The sequence below is a fragment of the Melospiza georgiana genome, chromosome 2 (assembly GCF_028018845.1).
Source record: "Melospiza georgiana isolate bMelGeo1 chromosome 2, bMelGeo1.pri, whole genome shotgun sequence".
Taxonomy (NCBI): domain Eukaryota; kingdom Metazoa; phylum Chordata; class Aves; order Passeriformes; family Passerellidae; genus Melospiza; species Melospiza georgiana.
The window spans coordinates 115,476,924-115,492,368 of record NC_080431.1 but is presented as its reverse complement, the minus strand read 5'-3'; the positions used below and the strand labels follow the sequence as shown (position 1 = coordinate 115,492,368).

Sequence of the window (15,445 nt, the reverse complement as noted above, 5' to 3'; positions counted from 1 at the left end):
GTAGACAGGACAAGGACAGTGGAGAGGCAGACTGGAATCACCACCTGGATTTCAGAGCTTGTCCTTTTGCTCTTGGTCACATTAAAAAAAAAAAATTAAAAATAATCAAAAAGTAGGTTCTCACCAGTGTGAGACTGATCATTAGATATCTCAGTGATGTGTGATCAAATCCTGAAATGCCCCAGTGATGATGTCTGACCACTCCTGGAGTGGGTGATGACAGTGGGAGAGCTCAGCATCCTCCTCTCCCACCCCAAATGCCCCATGTGCATCCCCAGAGGGAGTGCAGGGAGTGCTCTTGCTGTCTCCTTCCCAATGGCTGCATTTTTGTCATCGTGGTCACCTTCCCCAGGAGCCTGCTGGGTCAGTCAGGTCACTGAGGGCTGAGCCACAGCAAAGCAGGGTTAAGGCAGTGCTCAGCAGAGCAGGGTGTGGAGTGGGGGGTCCCAGGGGTCCTGACTGGGGTGCAGAGCAGTGGGGCTGGTGTGGAAGGGCTGTGGAAGTGGGAGAAGCTCAGAACAGCCACAGGGATCACCTGTGGGGCAGTGTGAGGGATCAGCCTGTGGGAGAGTTTCCAGGATAATCTGTGGGATGGACAGAGTGCAATGCAGCCCAGAGGAGAATCGAGTGGGTAGTGGGGTGTGGGACAGGCTGTGGCACAGCTGAGGGGACAGGACAAGCCACAGGACACCCCTGCAGTGCCCAGGGCTCTCTCCTGAGACACCCCCAGAGCCTGCTCCAGGCTGCCAGAGGAATGATGTGAAGCAAAACTCGCACTTCCAATAAAACCACTTTGCTGCTGCCTCTGAGAGCTTTGGAAGCACCACTGCCTTCACCCTGAAGGGCCAGCCCAGCTCTGACTGCCAGGCAGCTCTGGGACCCAGGCAGCCCTCCAGCCCTACAAATCCCCTTTGAGGAGCAGCAGAGCCCTGCCTGCCTTCCCTGGGGCAGCAAACCCCAGACAAGGAGAAGGCACAGCCAAGGAGAAGGCACAACCAAGGACAAAACAGAGCCAAGGAGAAGGCACAGCCAAGGAGAAGGCACAGCCAAGCCCCTTGGCCTCTGCTGGGGTCAGTTTTGTCTCTCTCTGGCTGCACAGAAGGCTCAGGGTGGGCAGGGTGAGCATCCCCGACTGCGCTGCCCCAGCCAGCACAGCACAGAGGAGGCCAGGAAATGCTTTTGCAGCCCCTCCATGAAAATCCCCATAAAACCCAGAGTTCAGGCTGTCAGGACAGGCTGTGTGCTGCCTGAGCAGCCTCTCTGCTGCCTGTACATCCTCTCTGCTGCCTCCCAGCTCCATGCCCGAGCCGTGCCCGGCTCCGCTGCCCCGGGCACAGCAGAGGGCACCCGGCATCTCCGGGAGCATCGCTGGGGCTGCGCTCCCTCCTGCCCTCCTCGGGGGTGATGCCTCTGCCAGGAGGCTCCACATTCCCCTAAATAACAAATCCCTTTGCTCCGGGGCTGGCACGGATGGCGGTGGGCGAGAGGATGGGGTTTGTGGTCTCTTGGTGCTGCTGGAGCTTACAGAGGGGGGAAAAAGCTCCTTCTGTCCTGGCGATGGTAACGGGAGGGATGTGGAGACGGAGCTGCTGAGTTTGGAGTGAGAAGGTGCAAGCCTCGGCTGGGTGTCTGAAAGGACACTTCCAGCACAGGGCACTTCCAGACGGGAGCGTGTCACTGTGCAAGCAGCTCAGGAGGGGCACTAACTAATAATTGCGGTCCTATTTCAGCGTAAAATTAAATTATATCTCTCAGCACCCCGATGAAGGGGTGTTTCCTCCTCTGCAGCCCCCTTGGGGGATAAATGCCGAGCTGGCGAGTCCCGGGGTCAGAGCCCGAGCGCGGATGCCCAGGCTCAGAGCCACGAGGGGCTGTTGCTATGGGGATGGAGAGGGGGCTCGCCGGCAGCATCTGGAGCCTGTGCCTCTCCCCGTCCGAGGCAGCTGGAGCCGGAGCGAGGCAAAACTAAAAGGAGGTGGCAGGGAGAGACAGAGGCACAGCAAAATGCATGCACGTTAGAGGAGGGACCTTCCCAGAATGAGAGTACGGCGGGATACAGCGGAGCGGGGACACCGAACTGTCGGGCAGCGCTGGCTCGGCCGGCTGGGACAGAGCTGATTTTCTGCTCTGATTGACGCCGGGAACGAGCCCAGCCGCGGCAAGATGGGATCGGCCTCCTCCACTTACCGGCCCAAATGCATTTATTTGGACATTGACGGAAGGATCCAAAAGGTACTTTCGCTGTTTTTGCGGCCGCTCCCGGATGGGCTCCGCATCCCTTTTCCACGGCAAGGGGGGGATCCTGCCAGCCCGCTGCATCGTGCACGGGTGTTTATTTAAAGGGGAAGGGGAGGCTGGCACAGGGGAGGGCTGGGCGCTGCCAGCACCGAATCGCTGCCAGCTCTCCCTGCCGCCGTGGGGATGCTCGCTTTCGGTTTCCCCTCCCGGAGCAGCATCGCGCTGTGTTTACAAAGTTCAGCCCGGGGCGAGGTGTCCCCCCCAGGCAGTGGGAGCAGGGATTGAGCCTTTCGAGCTCCTGGAGGTTGGTTCTGCCCCCGGGCACCTCGCTCGGCCCGGCAGTGCCGGGGTTGCGGGACGCTCTGCCGCCCCTGCCCAAGTTAATGCTCGGTAACGCCGATAATTCAAACTTTCCCTGCCTTGCTTGGTTCAGCACGGGTCACAGCGCAGGGAGAAACGTGTCCTGGCTCTCTCTAAATGTGTCCTGGCTAAAAGGGAGGGCTCGCACGCTGTCGGGCTGACAGCCCGCTGCTTTTAAACGCGAACAATGCCGGCGCCTTTCTGCAAGGCTTTTTTATTTCCCCCCTTCTCTTTGTCAGCGGTTCTTTGGCCGCAAACCAAGCGCCTTTTCTGTAACAGAGAGCTCCGGAGCAAGTAAACTCTGATTTGCAAAATTCACATCACTCTCGCCTCCCTGCTCTAAATTTTCTGTTCACCCAATGTCGCTTTTTGTTTTTGATTTTGTAAAGAAGCAGCAGCGATGCCGCGTCCCTTTCTGTCCCCTGTGGTGTGTGAGTGAATGGAGAGCTGCTGCTCACAGTCCCATCCCACCACACGCCTCCACACTGCCCTGGAAATTCACTACCACCGCTCAAAGTCACATCCTTTGTGACTTTGGAGAGCAAGAGAGAGAACAAGACCTTGGAGAATCCAGATCTGTGCCGGGTTCCCCAGAGAAAGCTGCTCCCCTTGATCCATCTCAGACGTAGCTTAGTGGTGATGCTGGTCCCTGTGCTGCCGTGAGATCGTCCCTGCCGGCTCTGCTGAGATGAGTGAGGGCTCTGATTCTCTTTATCCAGGGTTTAATAAATTGGTTGCTTAATAAATTGTGGGCCCGCAGAAACACGGATTGAATGGAGGCTACTGGTACCTGTACAGTGCAGTACAAAAATTGTACTGAAATAATTTTTGTACTGAAATAATTTTTCTACTGAAATTTCGGAAGGTGGTGAGTGTCTCCATCTCATAGATGTCGGTAACGCACAGTGTTTGTCATCTATGCTGGATTAAAAAAAAAATAAATAATACAGCATTTCTCCAACCAGCCTCTGGAGAGTACTTTTAGCACTAAAGGAAGGCACGGGAGAGGCGCAGTCACATGAGCAAGCAAATGCAAACTCAGGCAGCATTAAAGGGGGTTTAATCTCGGTCAATGTTAACTGTTTCTTTTGTCAGATGTGAAATCCCACCCGTGCAATGTTTGGAAGGATTCCTGAAGTAAAAAAGCCGTGTAAATGGGGTTCACCCAGCGGTAAGCAGGGCACAGCTCAGATTCTCCTGCCTGCTCAGTAACATCATTAGAACGAAGCAGAAGGGAGGGGGGATAAAAAGCAGCAGCCCTTAATCTTCCAAGGAATGCAGCAGTGGAGGCTTCTGAAGGGACCTCATTAAATCAATGCTAAGCTTCTTGTCCACCAATAACGAGGAACAGCTTCATTATAGCAGCACTTGTTGAGTTTGGGAGGGCTCATGAGGCTCCAACCCCAGCTGGCATTGGGGACCGAGCATCCTTCCCCAGCTCTGCTTGTGGCTGCAGCTGCTCAGCGCCAATTTTTGCGTTTCCATGGCCTCATCCTGAGTTTCCAGCCGTGCTGCCGCAGGGTGTGCTGCTGCCTTTGGGAGGAGGAGGAGCTGTTTCACCTCGGTGCGGGGTAAAGGAAGGGACAAACCCGGCTGCCTCCCCCGGGACCCTGTGCCCTGCGCCAGGAGAGTGCAGCTAAACTAAGTAGGTTTGTGTGCTGGCAGCTCCAGAGGGGCTCAGCAGCGAGGGCAGAAGGACCTGGTTACAAAAGAAGAGCTGGCTGGCTTTGAAATCCTTCCCAGGAGTTATTAAAATAAAGGAGGCACCACCAGCCTGCTCTAAAGCAGTACGGTGCCAGCACGTCCCAGAGGAAGGGCTGAAGGCCATGTCTGTCTGTCACAATGTCCTTCTGGGCAAAAGGTGCAGCCCAAAATGTCCAGCCCACAGCTGGATAACTCTGTGGAATGGTGGGTGAGCAGCTGGCTCACAGGTCAGGCACAAAGGGTTGGAGTGAAGGGGTGACATCAGGCTGGTGTCCCATCACTGGTGGGGTCCTGGAGGGCTCCTGGGCCTTTCAGCACCCTCATCAATCTAGGCACAGGACTGTAATGAATACTAAATAAATGTGCTGATCACACTGAACTGGGAGGAGCTGTTGGCTCCCTCAAGGCCAGGGAGGCTCTGCAGAGAGACCTTGACAAGTTTGAGGGCTGGGCAATCACCAGCTGGATGAAGTTCAACAAGGGAAAATGAAAATGCACCTGGGATGGGATAACCCTGGCTGTGTGCATCAACTGGAGAGTGAGATGATGAGGACCAGCACAAGGAAAGGGACCTGGTTGAGAGAAATTGAATGTGAATCAGCAGTGCCCTGGCCAGGAGGGACATCCCAGTCCCAGGGCCACCAGGCCCAGCATGGCCAGCCAGGCAAGGGAAGGGATTTTCCTGCTCTGCTCTGCTCTGGGGCAGCCTCACATCAACTGATGGGGGCAGTTTTGGGCACCATAATATAAAAAAGTCATTGGACAATTAGAGAGTGTCCCAAGGAGGGCCATGAGATGGTGAAGGCCTTGAGGGGAAGCTGTATGAGGAGCTGCTGATGTCACTTGGTCTATTCACCCTGGAGAAGAGGGCACTGAGCTAAACTGACCTTCAGAGGCCCAGCCAGGCACAAAAATTGCCTTCACCAAAGCTGACCACAGCCTTAGGCTCTCCTCCAGAGCTGGCTGAACACCTCTCCAAGCTGGGGCAGCTTTAGGAGGGACCTGAGGTGGCCCAGCCCAGCAGATTCCACCCGTGAGACCCCAAGCTGGCAGAGGTATGGACATGCAGGAGGGGAAGATGAAAGGCTGTGGGTTTACAGCCATGCTCCAGATCCAGGGCTCTGCACAAAACAGCTTCAAAGAGATCACTTGTTCTGGAGCTGGGTGAAAAATGAAACTCCAGTGTAACCTTCTTCCTATCCAGCACCCACGTCAAGGGATGCACACCCAGGGGAAACAAGGGATGCACACCCAGGGGAAACAAGTGCTGCTCAGTTTATTTATTTGTAAAGGATCTCTCGGGATCTCTAACTGCTCAGAATGACCCCAAGATGCATTAGGAAGTCTCTTTTCCCAGCCCAGTGGTCAAAGAAGGAGTCAGGACTCTTCATTTCTCAGTCTCAAGGTTGTTTGTTGTATCTTATCTATAAAATTCTTTCTCCTGACCTGCCGAGGTCAGCTCAGCAAGACAGTCCAGGCACTCTGCCTGCCCCTGGGGCAGTGTTATATCTTTGTACTAAAAACTACATGTACAATGTTTACAATTACTTTCCAATACCTATCACCTATGTTAGACAGTGAGCTTCTACTCTAAACCAATCTGAAAGTGCCAACATCACAGCAGAAGATGGAGGCCAAGAAGAAGAAGGAGAAAGGCTGGACACGCCCAGTTCCCTCCATCTTGCCCCCTGAACCCCCATTCTAAAAACCCCAAAAATCTATTTTTCACCCCGTGATAAATTCACTATCATTCTATTTAAACTGTTGTGGCTTGCAATTCTTCATCTAAGGTTGGTAATTGTCTCCATGGGTTGCAATCAAACCCACAGGGGCACCTTGGGCTCTGTGCCAGGGTCTCTGAGCCCCTGGCAGGGGTCCTGGCAGTCCAGGACAGCCAGAGGGATGTCCTGAATTCCAACAAGGATCTTCTCAGCCAGCAGTCCATCGCCCACTTGCTTGGACACGCAGCTCCCTCTGCACTTCTCAGTTGCACCTGGGGCTGAGCACACAGGGAATCCACCACCTCCATGTGCCGGCCCAGCCTTGCTCTGCTGCCAGGCCCAGGAGAGCACAGCAGGGCAAGGGGAAGAAGCCCTGGCTATGTCCCATGTGGGATAAGGTGATCTCAGCAAACCCGCATGGACTGGGGTTTCTCCCAGTTCCTGGAGTGCCACTAGATGGGGTCAAGCACCCAAACCCCCAATATCAGTGGAGAAGTGCCAAATTTAAGTCAGATATTTAAGGCAGATCTGGAGTCTTACTTTCCTTCATACTGTTATTAACCCTTTGTCTGCGTTTTGAAGAAAAACTCCTATTGAGTCTGTTTTGAATTAAAAAATCCACCAGGAAAGAAATAAAAAAACAAACGTTCCCCAGCTCATGCCCAATCGTTTTTTCCATGGAGAAACTACTGGGAACATTTTCTTTTGACCTTTGAGATTTAAATGGTAGCAGAGCAGAACCAGCCAGTGGCCTTATTCCCAGCAGGATGGCTCCATGGCTCTCCTTTTTAAATGTCACAGGCTAGTGGCTTTGCTTGAAGAGTTTTAAGGAGTTCATCTGAGAAAAATGCTTCTTTCAAGAGGATTTCTGTTTCCAGTGTCTTAATCAACATCACATTTGTAACAAGTATGGAAAATCAGAGAGCTACAGAGCCTGAAGTAACTGGAAAAAAAGAAGATGACTGTTGTCTTTGTCAAGGATTCTATGAAATCACTCAATGGTATTTTCCTCAGAAAGCAAGTAAAGAATTTTGGAGTCATTTTGCTGGTTTATTGAGTCATTCTGGATATTAAGCAGAAAATTTGCTTCTTCTTTTTTTTTCTTTTCCTCAAAGAAATGCATTGAGTTCAAGATTTCTGGGTATCTACTGACCTGACTTGTGTTGCAGGACACTGAGCCATCCACAGCCATCTTGTCCCTCTTGGCCTGAGGTCCCCAAAGAAGAGGACAAGGCTCAGGCTGAGCTTTGGTGCCAGAGTGTGATGGTGTTCACAGGGGTCTTATGCTGAGGGAAGAGACGAGGATCTGACTCCATGTTTCAGAAGGCTGATTCATTATTTTATTATATATATTACATTAAAACTATACTGAAAGAATAGAAGAAAGGATTTCATCAGAAGGCTAGATAAGAATAGAATAGCAAAGAATGATAGCAAAGGCTTGTGTCTCAGACTCTCTGTCCAAGCCAGCTGACTGTGATTGGCCATTAATTAGAAACAACCAACATGGGCCAATCACAGATGCACCTGTTGCATTCCACAGCAGCAGATAATCATTGTTTACATTTTATTCCTGAGGCTTCCCAGCTTCTCAGGAGGAAAAATCCTAAGGAAAGGATTTTCCATAAAAGATGTCAGCAACACCAGGGTTGTTGCATCGAAACATCAGCGCGCAGGAACCGCTTCTGTCACGTGAGATTTTCATTTCAATTACAGCAGCAGCATCTGTGCTATGAATGCCCAGATTCTAGCAAAGCCAACAGATTTTTCCAAGGCTCACCAGGCTATTTTTAACCTGCAAAACTGGATTCAGATGAAAAACAAAACACAGCAGAAGAAATAATGGCGCGATGATCCCTTCGAGGCGATGAAGCGTTTTTGCATCCCCACGAATCCTTCAGCACAGCAAGGCGAGCCCATGGAGCCCACACTGTGTCTGTTTGCTCTGAGGGTTTAGGGGAACACCCTTTCAGCTGCCAAACACCAAAGGGGTGCACAGGGTGGGTGTTGGTGGCACTCAGGACATGGGCACCTCTGGGGGATGCTCCGTGCTACATCCTGCCTGAGCACGGTGAGCCATAGGAATGTTTGTGTGGGATCAAGGCCACTTTCCTAATGCTGGCAGAGCTCTGTGGGTGTGGGAGGGAAAGGTGGAACAGCCTGAGTCTGGCCAGGTCTTGGCTGGCCTTGGCATCCTCACTGCAGCTGGCCCTGGTGAGCTCCAACTTTACTTGGTGTAGAGCAGCCCGAAATGAGCAGCAGGTTCCTTGAACTCTGTCACATTGCAGCACATAAACATTTTAAGGAGTAAAAATGTCTTCAGCTCATGCTTTTAAAAACATGAAAGATAATGTCACACATGGGCCTCTCTCTCCTCTACTCTCCCTTCTCCTTCCTCCCCAGTGAGGGCTCCCCAGAGCATTTAGGGGAGCAAACCATAATCCCAGCACAGCTCCAAAATTCTTCCACACCCATCACCCAGCAAGGCTTGTTTACTGCTGTTTATCTTTGTGAAGTCACACTCAGTATATTGTATTTATTGCAGTTTATGTTCACACTAGACCAGACAAAGTGTAAGTTTAACACTCTCAGTCTAACACTTTTCTCATAGGTAACTCTGGTGTTACCTATGGGTTCAGAGCAGCCAAATATAGCTCATTCTCCTCATAAACAACTCTTCTGGCTCCTCACAAACAGGACAAAATCATTCTGTTTCTAGAACTGATGCCTTAACTTTTAGCTTTCATATTTTCCAGATTCTGTAGTGCATTAGCACAGAGCTCTGAACTTCATATAAAGTGTTAGCAAGTTCTCTTTGCAGTTTAATTAGATAAAACAATCCTTTTACAGCTGGAGAACCAAGGACACCATTGCAGCCTCAGGCCCAAAAGGTGCAAACAACAAAAAGGCCCAAAAAGTGCAAACAGCAGGGAATTGAGGAGAGCAGTCTGGGAGGATGGGACTGCATAACCTGAAGCTGTAATTGGACAATTAACCCCAATATGGAAATGGACCAAAACTTATAAAAGTGTGAAAACTCGTGACCATCTTGGGAGTAGCCTCAGCCAGGCTCTTGTGCTGCCCAAGGTGCATCCTTTGAAGGCTTTTTAATAAATCCCTACTTTATTCCTTTAACACTGTCCAGCCTCTGTTCCAGGCAGCCTCTCAAAGCATCAGAACCTTCCTCATGAACTTGCTTATACAGATTCCAGCCAGCCTTTTGCTGGTCTCTCCTCAAACCTGCTTTTCCTCTCTCCATTAATTACCATTTTCCTTCTAACAGTCCCCTATTACCAAGCCAGTGCCAATGTCAGGCTTTAATTGTGTGAGCAGCTTGGAAACAAGCACTTTCACTCACAGCCACTGAGAACATTTGGTGCTGAAGCATCTCTATTATCCAGTTTACAAAACATTTCAAGGCTCGTGTCTTCGTGTGCTGCAGGGTTAATTGCACTTAGAGAACTCCATTAGCAGCAAATGTGTGCCCTTCTTGTGTTAAGAAAAGCCAGAATATAGACATTTGTTAAAGGTTGAAATAAATAATTGTACGAAATGTTTTTACTTTTGGTGCAGAAGATAGGAAACTTTCAGCCTGACCCCTCACAATCAGCCTTGCTGGTTCCTGCTTGTGTTCTGCCATTAATAATTAGCACTGACAGATGCAATAATTGCAATATGTCCCTTAGTATAGTCAGTAGGTTGCACAAGTCTCTCCTGAACGTAATCTCCCTTTTTCTATGAGCCCTGATGACTCTAAAAATCACAGAGAGCCTTCTTTGCTCACAGTGGAAGAGCCAACCTCTGCCATGCTGTCCCTCTCAGTGACAATCTGCAGGGCTGTCCTGGGAGCGCATCATGAACATTTTTCTTTCCTAAAAAGAGGAAAATCCCTTTTCCCACAGCTCTCTTTTCAGGGATGTTAAGGGGTTGGGATTGTGCCTTACCACATGCCTTGGGATCCTGGTTCTTCAGCTCTGTCTGGCAGCTGCTGTTCCCTAATTTAGGGCAGTCCATAGGGGAAGGAATGGGATTGACCCCAGTTAAGCACAAGGGAGGGATGGCTGCTCCAGGAGAGCCCTGCAGCCATTGAAGGGGCAGGTGGCATCTCCAGGGATGATTCATCCCACCCCAGAGGGGCTTTGGGAGATTTGGGCTGATTTGGAATTGTCCTTCTTTCCTGCTGGCACCAGAGGGCACCTGGCAGAGAGGCACTCTGAGTCTGGGGAGGGTTAAAATCACATCAAACAAACCCCACACAGACATTTATGGTGAAATGAACATTATAAGCCATGTCCCTGCCCAAAACTGTGTGAATCAGCAGCATTTCAGAGCTGTGGCTTTTTGGGATAAAATATCTGCCACACTTCTCATTTTTTATCAGAGTCAGTGTTTGAAGAGCTCGGGGGAGTTTTCATTTCTGCTCAGACCCTCAGCTGAGGCTCTCGTGTTCTCTCCCCCACACATGGACATGCACACATGCTCTGGTTTTCTGCTCTTCTCCCAGAGCAGCTCCCACTGCATCAAACAGATGGCAAATCTGGCAGCCTATTTTTAATGCTCCTAACACTCCAAGCTCAGATAAATGAGTGGTTTTCTGAATATCAGCTGTTAATTAGTGCCAGAAATAAAAAAAAAAAGGAGACTGAGAGTTTGGGTGTAGTTGGGCTGATGCTGTGTTTGTATCTGAGTTTAAAGAATGAGAAAGCTGGAATGTTTTTAAATATGGGATTTTAGGTAAAGCTTCTTTTGGATACTGGGGACTATGGATATTTTTTAAAGATCTATTTGCTTATGGGTTGAGAAATATGAATTCCTTCCAGTGATTCCTACAGAGGGATACCTGGATTGTTCTGGATTGTTTTTCATTTTATTATGGATGACAAACAACTCTGAAAAGACAGGGAAAATCACAATGAAAAATTTCACATGAACCTTCTGCCTTAATAGTTCAGAAATCCTCCATGAAAGCTGCTTGTGCAGAAACAGCAGCAATTTTCACAGTCCATGCAAGATACATCACTGAGTTTTACTAGAATCTTTTCTGACACAGTATCCCCCATTCTCATTAGTGAAAGACTGCAATTTAGATTGTTTAAAGCCTGCAATTTCAGCCCTGACTCTGAACATTGCTCACTGAGCTGAATGAAAGACATGACCAAGTGCTAAAGTATTGAAGACAGCAGGTTGACCAGGAGAAATGAAGTAGAACTGGAAACTGAGGGTACATTGGCTTAAAAATATTTTTACATTATCTATTTAGGAATTTTACTAGGGTGAAATAAAAATAATCAAACAGAAATTAAATTCTTGAAAGAATACCCAATTACAGAGAGCAGATCAGAACATGATAATGTTCTGGACAGAGTTTACTGTTTACAGAGAGGATTAGCTGTTCTGAGGATCAAATATAGAACAGAAATTGGATTTGTAAGCTGTGGTTTTACCTATCCTATCTGAAAGCAAAGTATAATGTGATTATTTGTAAACTTGTAGGCTGCAGAGCCTGTGCACAATGGTCCTTTAGCAAAATCTCCATCACAGTCCTTAATCTGAGCTCCTCTCCAAGTGGGGAAGCCAGCCCAGAGCACCAGGGCTCTTATCCCTGCTCTTCCCAAGAGAAGTTTTTAAATCCTTGTCCTAGACCAGAGGTGGATGCTGTGCATTAAGAGACAATGGCTCCTTATTTCAGAAAAAATGTTAAAAAAAAAAAAAAAAAAAAAAAAAAAGCAGAATTGTTTCCAGGAAAGAAACCAGTCCCACAGAACTGAGGGCCAGGCTAGGAACCAGGCATCCCATCAAACTGTGCTGTCCTACTTTGCAGTCCCTGCATGTCTCATCAAAATGTTATTTCCACTCCAAAAAGCCTCAGCCATTATTCATTCTGCTTTTCCCCCAGTTGCATCACGTTGCTTTCCAAGGCACACAGAATATTGCCCTCCTAAATGGAATGGCTGCTCCTTGATCTTGATGGAATCTCCTTGGCACAAACAGGTTAAACATTCAGAGAAGGCAGCTTTTCCTGTCTTTTTGTTTTTTATACACGTGGTAGAATCACAGAATTGGGTTGGAAGGGACACTTAAGGGTCTAGTTCAACCCCCTGCAATGAGCAGGGACATTTTCAAATTGATCAGGTTCCTCAGAGACCCTCCCAACCTGGCCTTGAATGTTCCCAGGGATGGGATATCCACATCTCAGAGGTTTTGATAACAGCAGCAAGGACAGAAATATGAAATCATGTTAACTCTCAGGGGGAAATAAAAAACCCTGTTTGCAGATGCCGCATGACTTTCCAGGAATCCAGCCTTTTCCTCCTGGCACAAACCCAAGGGAAATGCAGTTAGCAGGGCTTATGTGTGGCTGATTTTCTTCTTGGCAATTAGCCATCAATCTGCAAGCTGAAGCAGAGGCCTCTGTTTCCCTTCCCCACGTGGTTTGTCACTGCTCAGACCTGATTTCAGTTCTGCCTTTGCTTTCAGCAGCTGAGTGATTTGTGTGTTGACTTGCAGGAAACCTTTGTGCCACCAGGCAATATCGAAGTCCCTGTATCTTCTTTTTCTTCATTCCTGGATTTTTTTGGCTGACTTGCATGACTATGCACTTTTAAAATGTGTACTATGAGGAAACCTGGAATTTCATTGCAGGAAACCCTACACATGCATGATCTTAGCCCACTACCAGAGCTGGAGGAGCTGCTGTGCTCTCCCAATTTTGGCCTCTGCTAAGCAAGATCTCAAACTTCTCCTGAGCAAGGAGATCTTCCAGCACCAGGCATTAATGCAGGGAATGAGGTCCTGTGACACATCCCAGAAGTGGCCTGTCACCCACAGGGACCTGAGCAAGATGTGGGTCAGAGACAGCTGAGACAGGTCTGAAGGGAGATGAAATTTGGGGATCAGACCCTCAGACAGTGCCAGAAATGTATGATCATGGAGACTCAGGCTGAGCAGCAAGGTTTGGGGACACCTGCCCAAGCAGGGACATCTCTGTGGTGGTGTTTTCAGGGTTCTCAGGATGAGGGAAGAGATGAGAATGTTGACTCCATGTTTCCGAAGGCTGGTTTATTATTTTATTATATATATTATATTAAAATAAAATGATATATTAAAACTATGCTAAAAGAATAGAAGAAAGGATTTCATCAGAAGGCTTGAAAGGAAAGGAATGGAAAGATAATAAAATCTTGTGACTGAACAGAGAGCCTGAGCCAGCTGACTGTGATTGGCCATTAATTAGAAACAACCACATGAGACCAATCACAAATGCACCTGTTGCATTCCACAGCAGCAGATAATCATTGTTTGCATTTCGTTCCTGAGACTTCTCAGATTCTCAGGAGAAAAAATCCTAGCAAAAGGATTTTCGATGAAACATGTCTGTGACACATCTGCACAGGGCTGGGTGAGTGTTCTGTCTGTCCCCCAGTGCCAGGGCTGCTGTCCTCAGAGCTGCAGGTCACGGGACAGCCCACGTGGCACACACGGGTGCCACCAAAGTGTGGCCACCAGCCAAGTGTCCCCACATTGCCTTCCTGCCGCTGATGTCCCCCCAGGGATAATGGACTGCAGGCACACAGGAGTCCTGTTCTGGGCTGGAGCCATCAATAGCACGCAGGGCTGGCCTGCCATCCTCCAAACCACATTATTCCAATTGTGTTCCATCAGCACAACTGGCATCGACTCTGCTGGGAGCACAGACCGGGGGACAATCACGGGAACAATTGCACATTCCCACAGAACATCTGAGGCTGGCTGCTGTGCTTCAGAGCACAAGGGAGGTGCTCAGAACAGCTCAGCAGGCTGCAAAAGAAGGAAGTTTTAATAGCATGTGCTTTTTGATTAAAAAAAACCAACCAGCTGAGAACAAGCATCCTGAGATGAGTATGAAACTGCGATGGGTGATTCACAAATCCAGTTTTAGCAAACCTAAGTAAAAATGCCAAGTATGGAAAACTGAAAAGCATGTATGGAGATGGCTCATGATCTAGTATCACAGGCTTTGTTTCCTTCCCACTCTTTCACTATTGCATGGAGTAAAAGGAAACATTAAAACTCATCCTCAGTGTGTTGAAAGCTCCTACTGCTTTCTATGAGTCAGGCCAACTTTCTCACCTTTAATGTTCCCTAATAATTTTTTTATCTTTTCCTCTCTTGTCTGTCCTGGTCAATAATAATTGATTTCCAGAATAAGAAACCTCAATACCTGAAATAGCACTCCTGGCACATCACAAGCCTTTGGCCTCTGTTCAGCCACAATTAACATCATCTGCCCAGTTACTGCATGTACCAGTTGTACTCCAATATTCTGCCAGTCAATTTCAGCAGCTATCACTCTGTCAGGATGCTGGGTTCTGCTAGGAGCAGGATTTCAGCCCTATGTGAACTCCACTGGCTATGTTTTATTGCTTTGATTGCTTCTCTGCTTTAATAACCAAGGGTCAGTCTTGACTTTTGAGACACGCCCATTTTCCCCAGCAGCAGTCACTCCCTGCCTCAGAAATCAGGTGCCTGAAGGTGTTGTGTTTGCATGGAGTGTCCCAATGAAGCCAGGAATGATGCATCTGGCTCCATGTTCAGAAGGCTAATTTAATACTATATATTATATTACATTACATTACATTATATTGTAGAATACTATACTAAACTATACTAAAGAACACAGAAAGGATACTTACTGAATGCTAAAAAGATAATAATGAAAACTCGTGACTCTCCAGAGTCCTGACACAGCTTGGCCCTGATTGGCCAATGAGTCAAAACAACTCACAGCAGAATCCAATGAAGCAATCACCTGTGGGTAAACATTCCACATGAGCAAGACACAGGAGAAGCAAATGAGATAAGAATTGCTTTCCTTTTCTCTGAGGCTTCTCAGCTTCCCAGGAGAAAAATCCTGGGCAAAGGGATTTTTTCAGAGAATGTGAATGCCACATGAAGGTTTTGTGAAGACATTGCCTGGAGTAATTTCACCTGGGGCAGAACACAGGGAAGGTGGGTGTGAGTGTAGGTGTGGGTCACACCCACCTCTAGAAGTGACCACCATCATCCTCCTTTGTGCCACAAAACCCTGATGCTTTGCTCAGGAGTGAGAATACTCCTCACCACCAGTGAAAACTGAAAGCTGGAGCTTTGCTGAAGTCTCTGTGCACCACCAGGGCAAGCCAGGCCTGTTATACTGTCCAGGCTGTCCTGGTACTTCAGGCATTTCCTGAGCCCTGAGCAGGCATTAGTTGCACAGCACACCCTGGATCTCCCAAAATTTTCCCATTTCCAGTGGAAGAGCTCTGATTGTCACCCTGTGACACCTCCAGGTGAGGGATTTCCCCTGCAGCCTGAAGGGCATCTTAGAGGAGCAGGGGAACCATGTCACACCAGTGCTGTGACAATTTAGGAACTAAAGCACCTGAAAATCAAGGCTGACAAAG

The 15,445-nt window shown here is 48.6% G+C and overlaps 1 protein-coding gene across 2 annotated transcripts in view; it reads left to right on the top strand.

Moving 5' to 3' along the window:
- Positions 1-1,862: 1,862 nt before the first annotated feature.
- The window catches only part of PDE9A (phosphodiesterase 9A), a 57,610-nt gene continuing 44,027 nt past the window's right edge, over positions 1,863-15,445 (top strand). Inside the window, exon 1 of one of the 2 annotated variants that reach the window (XM_058045678.1) lies at positions 1,863-2,232. In XM_058045678.1, coding sequence (XP_057901661.1) covers positions 2,164-2,232 — 69 coding nt within the window. In that variant the 5' untranslated portion in view covers positions 1,863-2,163. The remainder of the gene's footprint in view (positions 2,233-15,445) is intronic. The other variant, XM_058045679.1, reaches the window with a different exon arrangement.